Source organism: Cuculus canorus, chromosome 1 (genome assembly GCF_017976375.1).
Source record: "Cuculus canorus isolate bCucCan1 chromosome 1, bCucCan1.pri, whole genome shotgun sequence".
NCBI classification, from domain to species: domain Eukaryota; kingdom Metazoa; phylum Chordata; class Aves; order Cuculiformes; family Cuculidae; genus Cuculus; species Cuculus canorus.
In genome coordinates this window covers 11,591,930-11,615,107 of record NC_071401.1, presented here as the reverse complement: position 1 = coordinate 11,615,107, position 23,178 = coordinate 11,591,930, and the positions used below count along the sequence as shown (strand labels likewise).

Genomic DNA, 23,178 nt, shown 5'->3' with positions numbered 1-23,178 from the left:
TAGGAGGCTGCTAGACTCTTAGTTGAAGACACACCTATCGTAACTTTCAGTGATGACTATAACAAATACCTAACTAAAATATATTTTTGTGCTATAGCTCCCACATTGCGAGGGGTTTGAAGAACAAGTAGCAACAGCAAAACAACTGGATCCGTAATTTGTAAAAATTCTAAAATACACCTTGAAAATAGGTTTCATTGTGCTGGAGATACAAATTCTATAAAGACTTTTGGATTAGTGGACTCCTTATGTGTAAATGCAAATGTGTATTTAGTCTCCACAGAGGCAGGTGTAATATGAAAAGGAATTTACGGTGACAATATTACTTCTAGAAACATTTTAGGCTACTGTCCTGTCATCTTGAATCAATCTAATTCTTATTTGTAATAATAAGACAAATAGGAAATGTTATAATACTGAATTTCATGCTGTGTATACAATCGTGGCTTAGTATGGATTTCAGTAACAGCTTTCATCTGTTTGCAGTGTAGAGCTTTAGCTGATGGTGTGTTGCTGAATATAGAAAGCCTTATATTGATCTCATGCTGAATAATTAAACAGATTTGTCTCCATATGACTATAGTCTTAAAATAGGTGCCATTGCAGAGCAGCAGAACATCAAGTTGAAGTTCCACTGTGGGACTGCAAAAAAATGAAAAATAACTAGCCAACTGTTGCATTGAATCTTCATAAGGAAAGCATTTTTTTTCCAAATTTGTCACTACTCAGCTTACAAAGATGTCCCTCTATAGTTGTCCTGAAACGTTTAATAAACCCTGAATTAATGCCAACATTTTTTTATCAGAGTTGGCATCATCAATGTAATTGCGTAGGCTTCAGAATTGAAATTGCTTAGCACCAAATCTTCAAGCAATGGAAATGAACACTTGACTTCACAGAGAGTCCTCCAAAGTCATATATCAATGCTGAAATTTAAGTTCCTGAAGGAATAGAAGAACTGCCATTTCAGCTGATACAATCAGATTTATTGAGTGAATCAGAATCCCACAGACATCAGTTGAGCTCTCCTGCTGACTTTCATGGGTCCCAAATTACTCACATTGTCTGCAGAAATGGCTAAAATTGCTAACAGCATAGCTTTTGGACCATTCTGATTCCTTAATTAAGGCAGAGTAGGGATTGTGCCCATTATAGAATTATAGAATCATATAATAGTTTGGGTTGGAAGGGACCTTAAAGATCATCTAGTTCCAACCCCTTGCGATGGGCAGGGACATGTCCCACTAGATCAGGCTGCTCAACACCCCATCCAACCTGGCCTTGAATGCCTCCACGGCACACTGTGCCAGTGCCTCACCACTCTCATCGTGAAGAAATTCCTCCTTATGTCTAGTCTAAATCTGCCCCTCTCCAGTTTGTACCCATTGCCCTTAGTCCTATCACGACAAGTCTTTGCAAAAGTCCCTCCCCAGCTTTCTTGTAGGCCATCTTCACTTATAGGTAGTGTTCATTGTATTGGATGGATCCTGGATAGATTCTAGGTACAGCTCATGCCCTCACAGGATTCCATCTTTAAGGGACTTTAGAGCACACAAGCTAAGAGAAAGGGTTGAGTGAGGTGGTCTTGTTTAGTCACATGAAGAGGAAGTGACTGGGTGATTTAATGGGAACCAGCAACTACCTGAAGGTAAGCCAAGACGATGACGGAGGCAGACTCTCTTTGGTGAAAACAAGGGAAACAGCCAGAAATTACAGGTTGGGAGGTTCAGGTCTGTGTATTAGGAAAAAATTCTTCAACGAGAGGATGGTGAAGCCTTGGGACAGGCTGCCAGAGGTGTTGTGAAATCTCTGTCCTTCAATATTTACAACACCATGGTGCTAGTCCAGCCAGCACCTATGTGGCCACCCTGGCTAGTGCTGGCAATGGTGCTTCTCTGAGTGGGAGGCTGGATTTGAGACCTCCAGAGATCCCTTCCAGCCAGTGCTGTACATTGGAGCAGAGGCAGTAAGATACTGACTGTAACCACAGCTGTTGGCGTTTCTTCTATTTTATGAGTGCTTACAACAGGGACAACGGAAATACGCAAGTACTTTATGTACAACTAGTGATGACCCAGTTACCAACCTAACACCAACCTTGCACACAACTCTTCTTTATTTTTGGAGGTAAACAAGCTTGAATCACATTTTTACTAATATAGAGACAAGTCACAGAGCCTTGACCTACGTGGTTTGTGAAAGCTCTGCTGCAATCCAGTCAGCGAGCATTTCTGCCTGGTATAACTCCGCTGCCTTCAGTAAATCTGCATGAGAGGACCTTGGATCCATAGTTGTTGGATATGAAAATGCATATCCAAGAGTTGGAACCTCTCCAGTTCTGTACAGTCTCTGAACCCTGTGTATCAGTGATCTCATAGTTCACTGAAGCAAATGACTTGGGAAAAAGCTTTGAGCCTATCTGGTACATTTTTTTTTTACATCAGCTTTGTGAAACAGAGCTTGCAAAAGTAATTTTCTGGTAACCATAAGGCTTTGTAGCTTTTAAATAGCTGTGCAATTTAACGAAAAAGCAAGTAAACATATGTGCTTCTAAGAAAGTTTTAAAAGGACATGAAAAAGAATTCCTCTTTAATTTCTTTTGTTTTAGTTTTCCAAATGGTTAATCCTTTCAGAGAGGTGCTTGAATTTGGCAGGAATTCAAAGCTTCTGGGACTGCTGTCACTTCTTTTTTTTTTTTTTTTTTTTTTTTTTTTTGCTAAATAAGTGAATTATTCAAACCTCCTCTCAACTTCACTCTCTAAATTGCAACCATTTTAAAGTAAATTGCGTTGCCTCTTCCAAAGTACTTCTCTGCAAGGCCTCCAAATACAGGACATAAACCATAGTCGAGCAGCTGCGGGAAAACACTTTTGCTGCAGCCCAAAATCTCTGGCAGTGTCAGGTGTGGACTGGAAGAAATAAGTGAGAATCATAGACTCATATAATAGTTTGGGTTGGAAGGGACCTTAAAGATCATCTAGTTCCAACCCCCCTGCCATGGGCAGGGACATCCCACTAGATCAGGCTGCCCAAGGCCCCATCCAGCCTGGCCTTGAACACCTCCAGGGATGGGGCAGCCACAGCTTCCCTGGGCAACCTGTGCCAGTGCCTCACCACTCTCATGGTGAAGAAATGCTTCCCAATGTCAAGTCTAAATCTTCCCCTCTTCAGTTTATACCTGTTCCCCCTCGTCCTATCACCACAAGTCTTTATGAATAGTTCCTCTCCAGCTTTCCTGTGGGCCCCCTTCAGAGAAGGCACATGGGAAGCAGCAGAGCAGTCCTGCTCTCTCCTGGGCGAGAGGGCAGGGAGACGTGAGGCTGTGTTGGCCATCATGGCATGTGTGGCAGGGCTTTTCTTTGTGGTCTCTGCCCCATATTCCTCCCTGTGCCCACAGACCCTGTAAGCCATCTCCACCATCCTTCTTATGCGTGCTGGGGTCTGGGCTCTGGCCAGGGAGCCCCTACGGAGTGCCAAGACACAAATTCCCTCTGCAGCTAAAAGTTGAGGATAAGACAGTTAATGGGCCGAGGAGCCCGGACTGCGATCACCTGCACCTGCCCATGCCCACCTCAGCAGCCCCTGGATCTGCCATCGCCACACCCTGCCCACGTCCACCTCAGCAGCCCCTGGGGCTGTCACTGTAGCCCCTGCCCATGGCCACCTCAGTGACACCCACGGCTGCCACCACAGCCCCTGCCCATGGTCACCTCGGCAGTCCAGGGGCTGCCACTGCGATAGATGCCCATGGCCACCTCAGTGACCCCTGGGACTGCCACTATGGCCCCTGTCCACGGCCACCTAAGCAGTCCAGGGGCTACCACTGTGATAGATGCCCATGGCTACCTCAGTGACACCCGGGGCTGCCTGCATGGCAGATGCCCATGGCCATGTCAGCAGTCCAGGGGCTACCCAGTGGCCACCTCAGTGACGCCGGGGCTGCCACCATGATCCCTGCCCATGGCCACCTCTGTGACCTCTGGACTTGCCACTGTGGCACCTGCCCATGGCCACCTTGGTGACCCCTGTGCTACCACTGCAATAGATGCCCATGGCCACCTTGGTGACCCCAGGGCTGCCACTATGATCCCTGCCTATGGCCACCTCAGTGACCCTGGGGCTACCACTGTGATCGATGCCCATGGCCACCTCAGTGACCCCTGAAGCTGCCACTGCAGCCCCTACCCATGGTCACCCCAGCAGTCGTGGCCCTGCCACCGTAGCTGCTGTCCGTGGCCACCCTAGCAGCCCAGGGGCTACCACTGTGATAAAATGCCCATGGCCACTTCAGCAGCCCAGCCCCTACCAGTGGCCACCTGGGTGCCCCTGGAGCTGCCAGCACTGCCCCTACCCATGACCACCTCGATGACCCCTGGGGCTGCCGCTGGCGCAGATGCCCATGGCCACCTCGGTGACCCCTGGGCTTCCACTGCGACAGACGCCCGCGGCCACCTCGGTGCCCCCGGAGCTCCCCCGCGGCTGCCGCCCACGGCCTCCGCCGCATCCCAGCGGCTTCCCGCGGCCCCCTGACCGCCCCCCCCCGTTCCCCCGGTGGCCGCGGCCCGGCGGTGGCGCTGCGGTCCCTCCCTCCCCGCCTCCCTCCTTCCCTCTCTCCCCGCGATGGAGGCGCGGGGGCGGCGGCGGCGCTGCGGGCTCGGGGCGCGGCGCTGGGCGGCGGCGCTGGCGGCGGCCGCGGGGCTGCTCGCCCTGTGCTCGCGGCTGCCCGAGCCGGAGCCGCGGGGCGAGGTGACGGTGCTGCTGTGGTGGGAGCCGTTCGGGCGCTCCCCGCGCCCCGCCGAGTGCCCGCGGTGCCGCTTGAGCGCCGAGCGCTCCCGGCTGGGCGAGGCGCACGCCGTGCTCTTCCATCACCGCGACCTGGCGCTGCGCGGAGCCCGCGCGCTGCCCCGCGGGGCCCCGGCGCGACCCCCGCGGCAGCGATGGGTCTGGATGAACTTCGAATCGCCCTCGCATTCCCCGGGGCTCAGCGATTTGGGAGGCATCTTCAACTGGACCATGTCCTACCGGCGCGACTCTGATGTCTTCGTGCCTTACGGGTATCTGCGCGCCCCGCCGCGCCCCTTCGTGCTGCCCCGCAAGACCAGGCTGGTGGCCTGGGTCATCAGCAACTGGAACGAGGAGCACGCCCGGGTGCGGTATTACCGGCGGCTGAAGGAGCATCTCGCCATCGACGTCTACGGGGCGCGAGGGATGGAGCTGGACCGCGGCGGCGTGGTGGAGACCGTCTCGTCCTACAAGTTCTACCTGGCCTTCGAGAACTCCCAGCACACTGACTACATCACCGAGAAGCTCTGGAGAAATGCCTTCGCCGCCAGCGCTGTGCCCGTTGTCCTTGGTCCACGCAGAGCCAACTACGAGCGCTTCATCCCCCCGGATTCCTTCATCCATGTCGATGACTTCTCCAGCCCCCAGCTGCTGGCCACGTACCTGAAGTTCCTCGATAAGAACAAATCCAACTACAGGAGGTATTTTGCCTGGAGGAAGAAGTACGAGGTCCACGTCACCTCGTTCTGGGACGAGCATTTCTGCAAGGTTTGCGAGGCTGTGAGGGCAGCCGGGAATCAAATCAAGACCGTACACGATCTGGCCGGCTGGTTTGAAAGCTGATGTCCCTGAGCCAAGACACAGGGAAGGACGAATCTCACAGAGATAGTAGTCAAAGTTGTACGCAGAAGTCAAAGTTGTACACTGTGTTGTCAGTGGGACAGTGATACAGGTAAACGAGCCATGAAAAGCTCACAGAAGGAAGATTTTTATTAATATGCAAGATTATGCAACTACAAAGAAACATAGAATCATAGAATAATTAGGGTTGGAAGGGACCTTAAAGATCATCCAGTTCCAACCCCCCTGCCATGGGCAGGGACATCCCACTGGATCAGGCTGCCCAAGGCCCCATCCAACCTGGCCTTTAACACCTCCAGGGATGGGGCAGCCACAGCTTCCCTGAGCAATCTGTGCCAGTGTCTCACTACTCTCATGGTGAAGAAAGTCTTCCATATGTCTACTCTAAATCTGCCCCCCTCCAGTTTATACCCATTGCCCCTCATCCTGTCACTCTATGCTTTTATAAACAGTCCCTCTCCAGCTTTCTTATAGCCCTTTTCAGGTACTGGAAGGTCGCTATAAGATCTCCTTGGAAGTTGAATCTCCAGAAGTCACATGGATCTGAAAGCTTTACAGCTGTGCATAGCTCTATATAAATAATGGATGCCAAGTTCTTCAGCCATACAGCTGAAACCAATTTTCTCGGCTATGACAGCTTCCTGGACCATGAAACTCTCTGCTGCTTGCAGGGGATACGCGATCAGCGCTGGCTTTCTGTACTCCAAAGACAAAAGCAAACATTTTTAACAGTGATTATTATGCGCGTGAAAGCTATTTGCAGGCGAATTCTGAGCTGCACGTGTTGAATGTAAGAATGTAATGATACAGTAGCACTTTTTAGCAATGTTTGGAATTGCTTTCAGCCAAATAATAGTTTGTTTTAGGAAAAAGTGGATGGAGGGGAGTGTATCTGAGTGGAACAAACAGCTCAGATGATGATGTGTATTTCTTCCACTTTCTACCCAAGCCGTAGACGTGTTTATTCTGTATAAATTGGAGAAGAACTTTAAGTACAGGAAAAGACAGACCATAGACAAAAAGCTGAAGCATGTCCACCCTCCCTTTATGCAGGAATTAGAAAGTGTTTACAGAGGTCTGTGTCTTTTTCTCTGCAACACTGCTGCCATATAGGAAAAGGCAGAGAAAGGCTCAAAACTACAGGGTTTTTGTTACTATATTAAATATATATACAGAATCTTAAATTATTTCTCTAGTGTCATTAGACAGTCCTGTTGTGTAGTGATTTTTTTGTGGGATGTTTGTAAAAATTCTGCTGAGTGACAAACTGTTCGGAATACTGCTTTGCTGTATGTAAGATAATAATTACACTCCACCTCTCCCCCAATGCTCAAGTCCCAAATCACTGCCTTTCAAAAGAAAAATAGCATAGAGAATAAGATCTAGACTGTTGGCAAAATATAGATTGTGTGAGGAAAGAATATGAAAAGGGAAAGATTTACAACCTTTTCCTTTTGAGATTTTTTCCTAGCTCAGTTCTTTGATCAATAAAGAGGTTCCTAAGATAAAACTTCCTTCTTTAATTGCCTGCCAGGAACATTTACAGTAGTTATTCCCTTTCAGATTCTGCCATTTTTCTGGAATGAGATCTAGCAGTCAGTGTGTGGTTACTTTTCAGTTACACGTAATCTTGCATGGTGAAATTCAGAAAGAAACTTCAGTTGCAATTACACATCCTGGGGAAGCTGATCCCTCCCTCCCCTTTGCAACTATAAGGTCTTGGGGGCAAAAAATGATAACCCACAAGAGTCCTGCACAGATGATGAAGGGATTCGTCCAGCTCCTATTTAAAGAGCAGGATAGTCAATGAACTTACCCAGAGACTTGACTTGGAGTAAAATCGTGGGCACAGAACAGGTGGGAAAAGAAGAAGGTCAGTAGCAAATGAAAGATGGGTATCAGAACAGGGGAGTTTACTGGCATTTGTGAGTCAGATTTGGCTTAGAAAAGGATTAGATTTGACTTTAGGGTAAGGAATGTTGGGTAGGTGCTTTTATGAGCTGACAGCCTACTGTAATTTAATTTAGATGCTCCCCATGGTTAAGTAAGCATGGAACCAAGGATTATTGAAAAAAAATAGTACTAGTTAAATTCATTAACAATTTGCACAGATTTACCAGATCAGATCTAGCTGGCTCCTACGCTTAAGTGAGGAAGAACCCCTGAAAGTACTTAATGAACCTATCTGTTGTTGGTGCCAGAGTTGCTATAGAAATGTTATTGGGAAAGAAGACAGTCAAAAGTGTGTGGAGTGTAGTAGGCATGGTCTCTAGCAGCACATTTTCACTGAAACAGGTGTTAAGTGGTTATTTAAAGCAGAAGCATGTTCTTCATGGCATGTTCGTCTGTCTCTCTACCCAATCTGCGACTCCCATAATATTATTTTTGATGTTTTTCAAAATCTATTTTAAATATGTCATTAACAGTAATAGCTAACTGTCAGGATAATAGAATCTGTCTCCTTTTGAATTATCCTTTTTTTTTTCTGTTTAGTTTTTCTCATGGTTCATGTGAATGTATAGCAAATCTGATCTTAAAAGTGATGAGCAGTCTTTGAGAACTAAAATTTAAGATGGCACAACTTTTTATCAGCCTTCTGAAACTGCTGTATTTTTTTAGTCCTCCTACATTTTTTATCTTTTTCTTAGAGTTTCCAGTCAGAGAGTTCTTCCCTGTAATCATTAATAATGCCACAGGCCAAAGATCAGACTATAAAAGAATGGGAATTTTCAAAGATTGCAACTAATTTCTCAGCCTCTCTAAGAAAAGCAGCTGAAAACTGATGAACTGGAGTTTTGTAAAAATCAGAAAAGATTAATTATAATTAAATAATTAAAATTTCATGTTTGAATAAGGTGATTTGTTGTGCTGTATTTATTCATTTCACATTGAGTATTTCCAAGAAATGTATAATGAAAAGTGCTGTCTTGTAATAATTACTTCAGAGCACTTGCAGCCTTTTCTAAGCTTCATCATTCTTGCATGAGCATTGCACACTTTTGCCTTTAGGTTTGGGAGGAAATTCAGCCCTCGTCTACCGCTGCTGAAGTCAATAATACAGCATCTCTGTAAGTCTAGTTTGTTTTTCTCATCCACTCCACAGGCAAGTAGTTAGTGTACCATTAAAAGCTAAGGACTGGCTTTTGTAATTTGCTCCTCAGAGCCTGAATTAGATGATAAATAAGAAGTTTGCCTGAGCAAATTGGATTGTAGATCAGGTATCAGACTCCTGAAGATACTTTTGGTGATGAATATAATCCACCTGCAAAAATTAAGCAAATTTATTTTCTATTTTAAGTAGAAAAATCTTTTTGGATATATATTTTTAAGTGTTTTATTCTGTGCCTGAAAATACCAGGGTGGAGGGAGAGAAAGTAAGATCATTATCTTCTGTTTTTTATAAGCAGAAGAATTAATATTACTTTTTAATTCTGGTATAAATGGAATAGCAAACTGTGTGATCCTTTAAGTTACATCTTGTATCTCAGGGAATTTTATAGTGTAAGGTCTGTTCATAGAATGAAGTTACTTTGTATTAATTATTTAGGTTGATGCTCAATAAAATTAAAGAAAGGAAGTAGCACAAAATGACCCTATTTTTTTTTCTATTTTGTCTTCTGTGTTATGAAAGCTGTGGAAAACTGCTTGTTAAAGGGAATGGGTTTCTTTTTATGTTTGGTTAATCAACAGAAATGTCTGATTGTTCTAAAAGTAGCCAGACTGTCTGAGGTTAGGAGTGAAACCTGGTTGTGCATGGAGAAAAATATTTCCATAGGAGGGGCTGTACTGAGTTATTTTCACTGTGAAAAGGAGCATTTATTGAAGTTGGCTGTCTGCTGGAAAAATGTCATTTCAAACAACACCAAAACCCAAAGTCTCTCTTGACCTAGAGAAAATTTAAATGTGGCTGGATTTTTTTTGCCTCCTTAGATTTCAAAATGAAATGGAGATTGTGTTTATTTGGCTATTCAGCTGATAGTTCTACAGCTGCCTTTTTAGCTGAAAGTTTTTTTCATGCTTGTTCATCGTCATCTTCAACTGAGCAACAAACGAGTAAGCTTTCTCTGACACTGACTGCAGCACAGTTGCTGGCTCACCTCTCTCTTTACTCGTCTACTATACTGCTTGGTGCGTAGAATTGGGACATTTCAGCGTTTCTTAAACTTTATGCCCAGCCAGGGTGTTGTGGGTGCTACAGCCCTCACTTTCCCCCCTCTCAGGTGATTGGTGTTTTATCACCATCACATTTAACTTTTGTAAGTAGAGCTTAAACTGACTTCTTTTTCACTCATGCCTGAGAGAAGAAACTGGTTTTTTTGCTGTTTATCCAGGCATGATCGAACTTATGGGTTGGGGAAAATATTTTTCTGCCAAACAGTGGGTGTCATTTGTTCAAGTTTGTTTGGTGACTCTAAAAAAGCGAGTTATGTCTGATTAAACTCACTTGCACAGGTCTCTATCCAACAGTCATGTAAAATGGTATTTTTTCTAAGAGTGTAAACAGGCCTTTGCAGGGAGCATAGAGCTGACTCAATCTAAAATCTTTTGACAAGAACACAATAATTTAGCATGGGTTTATGTGGTATTTAACTACAGACAAATCAGGATCAAGTGTGAAAGCCGATTTCTAATCATAAAAAAGTCATTATTTGAATAAATTAGATGTCACTTGTAATAATTTATGTAACAATCATGATTTAACAATTATGATCTGTATAGTTCTGGTATTCTCCTCTGTACCGTAAGTGAAAAACAATACCCAAGGCAACAGTAACTATGTCTGCTCCAAGTTCTGCAGATGTTTTGCTTTGGGATCTTAAGCTACTTACTTAAGCCTTAATTTTTCGTAGTGACAGCTGTTCCTAAGAGTGTCACTCCAAAGAATATCTGAGAGGAGTAAGAGAAAGCCTGGTTTTCAGCAGTGCTTTGAGAGGTGCAGGGACATGACACGCGGTGATAAGGTGCTCAGTGACTTCAGGAAACCCCCTGAAGCTACAAGCTCCTTTCGACAGGAAAATTTTCTTTTAAGAAGTAAATACTTCTCGTTTGGAGTCCTTGGAATTAGATAATTGCATGGGTTTAAGTTTTGCATACAGAGCTAAAATTGGATTTATTTCAGTAGTGATCGCTATTTTAATAATATTCTTTTAATAACTATCTAAAGGTGGTCCAAAATTTGAAATTTGCTTTTCTTTCTATTTCTTAAGCTGTCTTACGACAGCCCATGGGTTTGTTATACACATTATGGAAAACAGTTCTGCTTTTGCATCCTTGAATTTGCCACAGGAGTAAAAGATGCTCTACGTATTTTGGGTATCAGAAAGCTAAGTGTGGGAAGAAGCAGAGCACTAGCAGTGCCCAGGTGCTGGCATGCTCTGAAATTCTGATCCCAAGAGTGTCTGTGCCTGCAGATTAACCATCTTGTTTATGAGCAGAAGGCAGAAAGATGATTGCCGACATGAAGTGTAGATTATCATATTAATTACTCGCTAGGACCCCCTGGGACATGGTCCTCTGAGACAGGGGAGCGGAACAGAACTGGAAAATTTTTAAGGAAGCTTTCCATAGAGCGCAAGAGTGCTCAGTCCCCGTGTGTAGAAAATAAGGCAGGAAAAGGGAAAGACCAGTGTGGCTGAGTCGAGACCTGCTGGTCAAACTCAAGAACAAGTGGGAACTGCACAGGCAGTGCAAGCAGGAGCAGGGAACCTGGGGCACGTATAGACACTGCCTGGTTGTGTAGGGATGAAGTCAGGAAGGCCAAGGCGCAGCTGGAGCTGAACTTGGCAAGGGAAGTAAAGACTAACAAGAAGGGCTTTTACAGGTACATCAATCGAAAGAGGAAGGTCAAAGAGAATGTACCCCCATTGATGGTTGGAAATGGGGATCACGTATCAACAGATGAGGAGAAGGCTGGCGTACTTAACAACTTTTTTGCCTCAGTAGAGGCAAAACTCCTAGAAGCTATGCTAAAGCACATGGAGGACAGGGATTAATGGCAGCCAGCATGGCTTCACCAGGGGCAAATCCTGTATGACCAACTTAGTGGCTTTCTATGACGGGGGAACCACAGCAGTGGACATCGGTGAACCAATGAATGTGATCTATCTGTACTTCTGTAAAGCCTTTGACATGGTCCCCCACAACATCCTTCTCTCTAAAGTGGAGAGATATGGATTTGATGAGTGGATGGTACGGTGGATAAGAAACTAGTTGGATGGTCGTATTCAAAGAGTAGTGGTCAATGGCTCAAAGTCCGGATGGAGATCTGTGACAAGTGGGGTCCCGCAGGGGTCTGTACTGGGACCGGTGCTGTTTCATATCTCTATCAATGATGTTGACAGTGAGATTGAGTGCACCCTCAGCAAGTTTGTGGATAACACCAAGCTGAGTGGTGTAGTTGCCACACCAGAAGGACGGGAAGTCATCCAGACGGACCTGGACAGACTGGAGAAGTGGGCCTGTGAGAACATCATGAAGTTCAACAAGGCCAAGTGTAAGGTCCTACACCTGGCTCGGGGCAATCTCTGTTTTCGGTACACGATGGGGAATGATATGGTTGAAGCAGTGCTGCAGAGAATGACTTGGAAGTGATGGTTGATAAGAAGTTCAACATGAGCCGGCAATGTGCGCTCTCAGCCCAGAAACCAACTGTATCCTGGGCTGCATCAAAAGAAGCATGGCCAGCAGGGCGAGGGAGGGGGTTCTGCCCCCTCTATTCCTCTCTTGTGAGACTTTGTCTGGAGTATTGTGTCCAGTTCTGGAATCCTCAGCATAAGAAGGATATGGAGCTGTTGGAACGGGTCCAGAGGAGGGCTACAAAGATGATTGGAGGGCTGGAGCACCTTCCATACGAGGATAGGCTGAGAGAGTTGGGCTTGTTCAGCCTGAAGAAGAGAAGGCTCAGAGGAGATCTTATAATGACCTTCCAGTACCTGAAGGGAGCCTACAGGAAAGCTGGAGAGGGACTGTTCATAAAGGCTTGTGGTGATAGGACAAGGGGGAATGGGTATAAACTGGAGAGCAGCAGATTTAGAGTAGACATTAGGAAGAATTTCTTCACCATGAGAGTGGTGAGACCAGGCACAGGTTGCCCAGGGAAGCTGTGGCTGCCGCATCTCTGGAGGTATTCAAGGCCAGGCTGGATGAGGCCTTGGGCAGCCTGATCCAGTGGGATGTCCCTGCCCATGGCAGGGGGGTTGGAACTGGATGATCTTTAAGGTCCCTTCCAACCCAAACTATTCTATGATTCTATGATTCTATGATTCTATGATTCTATGATTCTATGATATTGTCAATATATTTTGGTGTATTTGTAATGCTGTCAACTAATTTTTGACTGTGATGGAGATCTATTGAAACAAGCACAACAAGTCTACATGAGAAGCAGCCACAGAATTGTCCTAAAGGCAAAGTTGGGTTTGAAATGGAAAAATTATACTGGAATAAAAAAAAAAAATGGAATGCCTTGCAACTGCAGGAGAACATGGATATACATTTTAAATATTTAACTCTGAACAAAAAGAATTTTCTTGGAAATGCTGGTTCTATACCCAACTGAAAACAGAGAAGATTGATTCAGAGTTGTGCTTGTGCTCATGCTTCATTTGTTTCTGAATGGGAATGGCCTCCTGATATTAAAGCAGAGCTCTGAATGTTTTGATTTCCCTTCCAGTCCCAAGTCTGCATTTTGCTTGGCTTAACGCTAGCTTCCTTTCACAGTCATTCACATATTGCTCCTCAAATGTTCTCTGATGTCTTCTCACTTTGGAGAAGCAGAACTAAGAAGAGATAAATTAGTATATGGATGCTTGCAGAGAATTTGGGTCAGATCTTACAGTAGTCCTGGGGTACATGCAGGTAAGCAGTAGAGGCTGAAGATGAAATAGTGAAGCATGCTTTTATTTTATCTGAGACCCCAGCCTGGAGTGAAGCATCTCATCCGATTTTAAGGGTGAGTCTTTGTGCCTTGAGTTTCCTATTTATTGTGAAGATTATTTTCTCAGGTACCCCTGAAGATTCCCACTACTATATTATCTCAGAACCATAGAATCGGAGAGATGGACTATGGACACAGACTGCATTCAGTATGTCTGTGCTGTGAAAAAAATTAATTAAGTTAATTAGAGCCGAATCTGTGCTGGGTTCAGGCTCTGATAAAGCACTGTCAGGCATATGAATGGAAAAACACAGGTACACCACACCCTGTCTGTTACAGTGACTGTGGTGAGGAATGATTTCTGCAGTGAATCTTTAGAGAAAAACTAGAGCCTGTCTGATGCTGGATTACTCTTCCTTGTAATTCATAGTGCTTTGTTTTATTCTGTGGCCATTATGTCAAACCTAGATTTTATTCTTAAACATAGATACTAATTGTATTCTACCATTGACGAAAGTACTTTAAAAAATGAGAAGAAGTAAAAAATATATTTCACTGATGCAACTAGAAAGGGCAAGTTGCTCTTGGATCGATGAAGGGGTTTGCTGTAGCTGTGGGCAAGTTATAAGCGAATATAGCAAAGGGTCCTGTCTTCTGTGGACTTCACTTTAGGTGCTCTGGGACTGATCCTCACTCTTGCAGGAGCACATTGATTTCCAGAGATAATCCAGGCATACACAGCTGCAGTCAGCTGCCTGTGCCCTGGGCTTTGTTGGCTTGTTTCTATCTCTGTCCCTGCATAACAAAAGGAGTAGAACAAGTCTACCAACACATCCTTTCTCTCTTCTCTTGTAATCTTCTGTCCCTTTTCCATCCTCCTTCTGGACGATGCTCTTAGTGCTGGAGGAAGGTGAAGACAGAAACATCTTTGAGAGCCCGTGTGCACGTGAGCTCAAGAGAGAGATTGAATGTGCAGCAGGTTGATGAAGGGAAAGAGAAAGGAGGGGAGAGATCTTAATCACGCTTCCTGTCATGCAGCCTTCTTAAACCCCTGGAAGAAAGATGACTGGAGGCAAGGGGAAGCACAGGCTAGTTTCAATCCTTTTTCATACCTGGAGAATTGCTAGTTTATCTGGGATCATTGTAAGAGATGAGAGAAAATGCATCCCTTCTCGTACCCTCATTTCTCTTGTAGACTCTTGTTTTACCTCTGGTGAAACACAACTTCTCCGTGGAATATGAGCCTTCAAAATGTCACAGAAAGCACTGACCTGACTAAACTATAGCTGTTTGTCAGGAGGTAAGGTGCTTATGGCTCCACTTAACGTCAGTAGGACTTTTGATACGACTCTCACTGGAAACAGTTTCACTCAGCTTGTATCTGCCCTCAGTAATGAATAAAATTAATCGCTAAAAATTGTGCTTTGTCCAGACTGTAAAAAGTGAGCATTCTGCTGAGTTCTTGCCAAGTTATTAAGGTGACTTAATCCTACAAGTTATGACTGTTTTCTCTATTTTTGTCCTCAGTGCTGAATACTCAATTTTCAATCAAATATCCATTATAACTTGTAAACCCCTTTAGAAAGAGAGGATTAGGATGGCCATGGTCATCACAGGAAGATGCAGGTTACATATCAGCAGCAAAAGAAAGGAGGCAATTCACCTCAATAAAAACCAGAAAAGGAGAGGTTAGCCAGGCCAGGGATAGCAACTGAAATGTTCACTTAGAAAGCCCCAATTAATGTGAAAAACAAAGAGTCTATTTTGTTTCTTTTGGTTTATTTCCATATTAACCCTAGAGGGAAAGACAATTCCTGGAACTCCATTGATGCTAGCAGTCCCTTTGTGAGTAACCTCTTCCGCAGGAGGTATTATAGCTTTCTGCTTTGGCATTTAGAAATAACTAGAAAGAAACCAGAATGGACACCTTTAACTCTCAAGGTTCTTCATTTTGTTCTTGGAATATTATGTACCAATTACTTATGTCTTCAGAAAGCTACATTAAAGAAATAAGTTTAGGTTTATAGAAGTTATCATTCCTTTGGGTTTGGTATTTAGTTTTCCCTTCAGCTTCTTTGTCAGCATATTAGTTTGTCTTTATAGTTTAGTTATTTCTGTCTCTACTAATTAGAAAGTTATTAAAGTGAGGAGTAATCCACAGGAGCTGGTGAGTGCTTAGTAAACAATCTTTTTTCTGCACCTACTGATATGGCAGAGAGGAAATCTAGCCTCCTGCTCAAAGTTCAGGAGTGAGAAAAACCCATGTTCTTGTAGCACTGCTTCATGGTGGGTTGCAGGTCACTGAGAAGCAACAGTGGGATACCATTAACAACAGGTTTGTCCCAAGTGGTCCAAAGCCCACTGCACACCCCAAAACTCTGTCTTACCCCACTGAAGTTGCTGACAAATCCTGCCCAGCCCTTGCAGCAATGATATACAGGGCTTTGTACCCCATTGCCTAAAGAATTTGAGGAATGCAAGGAACTTCACAATAAAACATGCAAAGAGACCCTTTTGGTCACAGGCACAGACTTTTCCATAGCCTCAGAATGTTTCCATGCCTAAAATCTGCAGAAACAAGCCAGAAGAGCCCCTTAAGACTTTTCCCATGTGCAGCAACTGGAAGAGAGCAGGAGAAAGCAAGGACATCACCAAAGCAATAAAAGCAGTGTGTTAGATGAAAAGCTTGCAGGAGCATGGGAGGCTGACTGCAGCCCTGTTGACCTGACCAGGGTGGGAGCTGGGAGGGTTTCCTTTTTGATCTCACATCTGGAAGTAATTTTACCCTGAGCATACAAGCGAGATACGTGATCCGCTTAGCCTGTAGGTTGAATATCATCAGTAGGACCATCAGGGCACAGAACAACAAATTAAGGTTCATCTCCAGTGTTTCAGAAGAAAGATGAATCTTGTTAATTTTGTAGATGCCTGAGGCACGGGCCACTTTTCTCACACTGATTACTGACTTGTGACATACTGTGAGAAAAATTCTCTTCCCAGCATCACCTCAAGCGCTGAAGTGATTTTAACCAATCTTTTTGTATAGCAAATGGTCTTACAACTCGGTGAGCCCTTAACAGCTGTCTAGCTTCTCCAGCTGGCTAAGTTGTATTCTCTTTAAACAGTATCTGCTGGCTGCGGAACAGCTAGACATGCTATTTAGGCACTTGGATAGACTTTTTACAATTTTAAACGTTCTCTCTCCTCCTGTTGCTCTAGTGATTGATGCGTCTCCCTGTGCGCTTACCTGTTACATTTCAGCTGTGAGCAATCTTCCACATCTTGCTCTCATTTCCTTCTTAATGGACTGCTTTCCGGCTCAGCTGCTTAGGTGTATTAGTCTGGTCTGGCGGGTTGTGATATTCAATGGAAAAGCAGTATCATCAAACAAGAAGTATATATGTGATTTTCCATCTTGGTGGTCTTTTGCGGTTGCGGGTAGCCAGTCTGTGTAGTTACCAAGTGGCTGGGAAGAGAAGGAAACTGAAACGAAGATCTGAATGATATGTCTCCTTATCTTGACCCAAGCTAACCATACCTAAGGAACAGAAGAGCTTCTTGGAGACAAATGTCCCTAACTGGCAAATTGAAGAAACTCTCCATATTTGCACTACAATGTCCCCTGTGGCAGCATTAGAGATGGGAACGAGGAAATCTCCATTTCTTTTTTTATGGACACCTGCTTCTCTGTGAATTCAGGTTCACTCCTCAACCTCCTCAGAGCATTTCCTCATCTTGTGCCTCTTCCCATAGCTTGTTCACCTATCTTGATCGTGCTTAACTGCGAGGGCACCTGGACTGTTGTAACCTGCTCTTGGGGCTTTCTGCTTTCCTCCAGAAGATGTGAAGGACGTGGAGGGGGCAGTGAGCTCTGTGCTGGGAGCGCTGGCGGCTCAGATCCCATGCTCACAACTGCCATGGGGATGCAGAGACAGACCTGACTGGATGGTTCAGCTCTGTGAGATGCCCGCTCCTCACAGGCATCCCTGTGCCCCTGTGTCTTGACATATAGCTTGTGTAAATACTCTAGCAGTGTTAATTGTGGGTACACTGGCTCTGCACAAACAGGCAATGAGTACAATGGCAGATCATATCTTGGGCCACATCCTTAATCAAGCCCATAAGCCAAACCCACAAACTGGCACAGATATCTCCAGACACTCCCTTTACGAGGTGTTGGATACCTCAGACTTTATCACTTAGGCCATCTCCTGTTTGCCTGCTTGTGAATGACCTAATTTATTTTACAAAGGCTATTTCAAGAAGGCAGAATGTTAGACTGTCCAAAGAGAAAGTAGTTTGTCTTTTTTTTTTCCTGATGTTAACCACAAGAGACCTTGCAGGCTGCCAAAGCAAAAAACACCTCTGACTGCTTGGGATATTTGTCAGCCACGTGCTGCTTGTGTTGTTCTGTCAACGTACACATATCCCATGGATTTCACAATTTTTCAGTATATAGAGTGGCATCAGCTCTTGTGGAAATTTCTGCTTATTATCACACTATATGCTTGGATGCAGGTGATTTGAGCAAGACATTTAAAAACAGATAAACTCTACCAGAAACAGGTACTGCAGAATAAAGATAGTAAACCCACTTGCTCTGCTATTTTCCCATGGAATGTCCTGCAAAGGACATATGGCAAGGTATTTTAGCTAAATTTGGAATCAGATCAGATGCACCTCCCACATGAAGACATATGAGGCTGAGAGAGTTGGGGTTGTTCAGCTTGGAGAAGAGAAGGCTCTGAGGAGATCTTATAGTGACCTAGGTCTCACCGGTTTTCATACAGTTGGCCTTATTTGGGAGAGGTTTTCTGGCCTGGCTATGTACTATCTTCTGTTACTGTGACCCAGTCCCAGGGTAAGATAAACACAGGTGACTGAGACAAAGCCTGTATAGAAAAAGGCATCATTGGAAAAATGCCTAGGTATGCCGAACACTCCTCTTTCTCCAGGAGCAGGTCAGACTAGGGTAATACTTCTGTTTTGTTATGTACTTGCATTACAAGTGGCAACTGGGTCCCATCAGTCGAGCACACAGATATTATTGTCACTTTTGCTCCTGGTTCCTTTTCAGAAACGCAGTTAGTTATCCCACCGCTCCCAAAGCCAAGGCATTGCCAGGTGGCTCTCATCCGAGACCAGGACTCACCTCGACACAGAATCCTTTGTTCCACTGACCTTCCGTGGGTCAGGCAAAGAGCAAATAACCAGATCGCTGTTCACTGGCAACTTGTTTTCCTTAGAACATGCCCAAAGGGACTGAGACCAAAAGATTTAACAACTACTTTGTTGTTTGTTATTTTTTTACCAGATCTTCATCTAACCACCAATATTTTTGGTGCAATTAAAGTGCTAAGCTCCTAAACGGAGACAGCATGCAGTTAACTGTATGAGTGTTCTACTCGAAATCGGATGAATGCGGATGGATAGCTACACAGAAATATTGATTTCCTTTGTTTAGAAAGTGCTTTACTTTGTCTTTGAACTACCAGCAGAATTGCTTTTCCTCTCACTGCCACACTAGTGAGGACAGCTAGACTGTGCATGCTCTTGAAAACTGAATGATGCCTATTAAAGACCTAAAAATACCGCTCATTTCCTCTGTGGGTATCGATAAATACACTTTACTTGCTAAACAGTTCTCTAACAGTACAGCTGCTGTCTCATATTTTGAAGCCCTTTGTGTTATCTGTGTGTTAAGAGTTACCAAAAGAACAAAGGACTTGTCTAGGGCTGCTTGTGTCTCACCTCTGTTAACAACATAATGATTGCATATGCCAAAGACTATCGAAGCCATTCAGACTCCTGAAACCTAAAATAAGAAAGAAAGTGTCAGATTAACAGCAGCCTTTCATTACTGAGCTCAGCTTGTTCAGTCATCCTTAAAAGTCCAACAACAGAAATGAGCACAGCAGCAGGCTGCGGATGTTATTAGATTTGAGTCATTTTGGTTTCAGGAGGTAAAGAACCGATTTCCAATGTCAGATGGTAAAATCCACTCTGCTAGCACCTACCAGAGCTGCTGCAGGAGCACGGTCCCTGCTGTAACTGTTCCAAAATGGCTCAGAGACCTCAAATTTCAGGCATTTCAGATTCAGTATAAAACAGCTCAAACTCAGTCACCTAATCTGGATGCCACTGGTACAGAGTATGGGGTCTGGGGTTTTGTGCAGCTCAATGATGCTACGCAATCCTGTGGTCCAGCTTGTGTCTTGTGTACCTACAAGTGTATCTATAGGAGCCTGTGGAAGGAGAGTCACCAGGCTGCAGGTAGCAGGGTGCAAAAATTGCTACTCGTAGTGAAGCCCACGATGTCTCGGGTACAAAGACTGTATGGAATTAGGTAAAAGCAATATATTCAGTGAGCTTCTTCAAGAGCAGAAGGGAGAGTGCAACAGCTCGGCATCCTCTAAATAGCAATTAATATTTGTATGTAGTAATGTTTGTATGGATTATATAAACCAAATTTGATTATAATAAAAAGTGAGGCTGCAATTGTCGTCGATGTCACAATTTGGTATGAAAGTACCCTTACAACTTTAAAGGAAGCAGCAGCTGAAAAAGTTTAAAAGTATGAACATCTAAAAGAACAAGTTTGAGAACTAACAGGTGCATCATCTATTAGATTTGTTGGCTTCCCCTTGGGTACATGTGGAAAGTGGTATATAGGCAGTGATGAAGTATTATCTGAAATGGGACTCTTCCAATCCCATAGAGATAAAATTGCAAAGAGATTGTCCAAATTGGCCATATTTTCTTCTGTGAACATTTTTCACATTTTATCTGGTGCGGCAAGGTTTCCACAGGTTTAATTTTATTTCAGTTTAAGTGGTATGGTGCACAATTTGTAATAAATAATTTAATTTGGTTAATTGGAAGTAGGATATACAGTGTAGAGTCTTGTGATGATTACTGAAACATGACACTGTCACTTTGGACTTGGCACAGGTGGACGAGTCACCTTAAGTAACTTGGAAAAGGAATGCATCTCTGTATATATTCAATAAATAGCTGAGGATAGGAGAGGGGAGTGGTTTTAGCTTCTTCTCTCTCTATTGATATCCCTACTTTGAGCTTGCTGGTTTAGCTGAAGCCTTGTGTATTGAACATTGGTTTTGTTACCTCTTTTATGTCACTGCTTTTACATCATCTTGGGTTTGGGGCATTAAAGCTTTCATTGAAAAACAAGGTAAAACTGTGCTTTGATGTTCTTCTTGTGTGTTGTTTCTTTAGTGTCCTGTACCTATAGCTAATGTAGAAGAGTCTAGTCAGGAGGATGGCATCAGTGCTCGTGTGCACTAGCAAAAGGTGACAGCAGAGCCACATCTGTTCCCCTGCTTCTCCCTGGTACTGTGGAAGCCAGATTCAGAGAGATAAAGTAAGAATAGTACGAATTAGAATGGTGTGACTATATAAAGATGACAGTCTTGATTCAGTCTCTGGTATTAGTTACTAGCATTATGAGAAGGTCCACTCTACGTTCCTCTAACGGCAAAAACATGAAAATAGCTGTATTAATTTAGAGGAGATTCACTTTTTTTTTGTTTTTAACTCTTGAAAGACATTACTGTACTGAATATATAAAGAATGCTGTGTTTTTTCTGTTCTGCACAAAAAAAATGGATGTTTATCATCTGTTAGCATAATTTAGCCATGCCTCTGTAGCCAGTTATTTTTAAGAGGAGATGAATCATGGTCTGTTTCTTCCCAATGGCTATAAATGGAGCCTAAAATTACTGTCTCAGATGCAGGTGTCTTTTATAACTGTTTTTGTTGTACTGCTCTTCCTTAATTTAGTTTCATAGTTACACTTGGTCAGAAAAAGCTATCTGTGAACCAGAAGGCATCAGGACCGTTACGCCAAAACTAATCACAAAAGTAATGTCCTTTATGTAATAAAATGTAATCTGGAGAGTATAAAAAAATTGTAAGTGATAAAGTAGACCTTCCAAAGATCTCCAGAGCTGTGGTTCCCTGAGGTGGATGCTCTGGCCATGCTTCTGTGCACCAGGTGGTGTGTGGGTAATGGGTCTCTCCTTGCCCATCATTTTACCTGTGGTGAGCCTTCCCAACTCCAGCAGAAAGAAGGAACAGTATTTCTCAGACTCTCTTCTTCTCACTTATTTTAAAAATCTGTGTTGAAGTGAGGTGCAGTTGCTCGCAGGCTTCATTTCCATCCCTGTGGGCTCCCCTCTTGGTTGGAGGTGAGGTGACTGCAACATCAACATCCTCCTGTGGTGTGACAGACCAGGCTGCATCCTGAGGGAGCTCACGTGTGGGAAAACACACAAGGTGAAACATGTTGCATGGTGCTGGCAGAAAGGCAAGCACCCTATAGCTTGCAGCTTAGTAGGATTCATTTTACATTCTGATCCTGTGTGCTCTGCTGGCCAAATGAAAAGCAATTCTCTATAACGAACCTTCAGATTTGGTAGTTATTCTGCAAAACCATGAAACCCAGAAGACTGCATCTAAACTTTGTTGATCCTGCTGGACCCATTACGAATGAATAGTTTTAAGCTTTTCTCTGTATTTCCATTTTCTCCATGCACTTTTTCCATGCTGCAGGAGAGACTGGATTCACAATGCCCAAGAGGGGGAGGAACACTAATTGTAAGGCTCAAGATTTGGAAATAAATACCAGAAAGAAAATACCAGATGTCAGAGATCGTAAAACAGGCAGAATAGCATTTTTTATTGGATTACCCTGTTTTTCTGAGATCAGATTTGGATGGTGGCTGAACACTGAAAGAAGGGGACCCTGCTGGTTTTGCTGTGAGTGGTTCGTGGTAGTGAAGCTTTAAATCAGCACTTGGAAATACAAAAGCATGCTTGCAAAGTGTTCATCTCTGGTTTTAAGTAGTCATTACCTCTGAGAGGGTGAGCAGAACATGTGTAGGAGTTTCCCTCTGCCAAGATAATATTTTGAGACGTCTGGTTTTTGACATCTGAGTTTTCTTTGCATGCTTCAACTCCCTGGCTTCGCTTCCTGATGAGACAGTTCTGTCAAGCATTTGCAATCTTTTTGATTCAAAGGGATTAATAAATCTAACCAGGGTGATATTTGGCTAAAAAAATAGTAGAGAAGGCTTTCTATTTTTTCGAGAAAATATTCCTTGTATTTTTTGAAATACAAATTTAAAACACAAATTTAAATACAATTTAAAAAAAACCAAACAACAAAACCAATAACACAGTTGCATGTTGTCTTGGCTGTCTCCTAGCATTGCTCAGAATTAAGAACAAGGTCCCAGGATTATTCAGACACACTGTTGTTCTGTTGTTCCCTGTGCATCACCCACCTCTCCCCAGCAAATACCAAGCACTTCTAAAATTCAACAGGCATCCTGACACTGTTAGCCCAGCAGCAACCTCTTTAACTCCTTAAAAGCAGATGCCTGCTGTCATTTGTCCCCTTGCTTTTACATCAGCTCAGGAAAGGGGGGATGAGAAATAGGTCTTTAGAGAAAGTCTGAAGGCAGGCTTAAGAAATGAGGTTACTTTCCACTGCTGCTGGCACGCACAACATTGCTCCCCCTCTCTCCCTTCCCTTCCCTTCCCTTCCCTTCCCTTCCCTTCCCTTCCCTTCCCTTCCCTTCCCTTCCCTTCCCTTCCCTTCCCTTCCCTTCCCTTCCCTTCCCTTCCCTTCCCTTCCC

General features: G+C 43.9%; 1 protein-coding gene across 1 annotated transcript; it reads left to right on the top strand.

Moving 5' to 3' along the window:
• The first annotated feature begins 4,620 nt into the window (after positions 1–4,620).
• FUT4 (fucosyltransferase 4) lies at positions 4,621–12,599 on the top strand. The gene has a single exon (XM_054056756.1). The coding sequence runs from the start codon at positions 4,621–4,623 to the stop codon at positions 5,623–5,625; it is 1,005 nt and encodes a 334-aa protein (XP_053912731.1). The 3' UTR covers positions 5,626–12,599.
• The last annotated feature ends 10,579 nt before the right edge of the window (positions 12,600–23,178 follow it).

Coding starts and splice junctions, on each gene's coding strand:
- FUT4 (XM_054056756.1), top strand. CDS start 4,621: ATGGAGGCGCGGGGGCGGCGGCGGCGCTGCGGGCTCGGGGCGCGGCGC.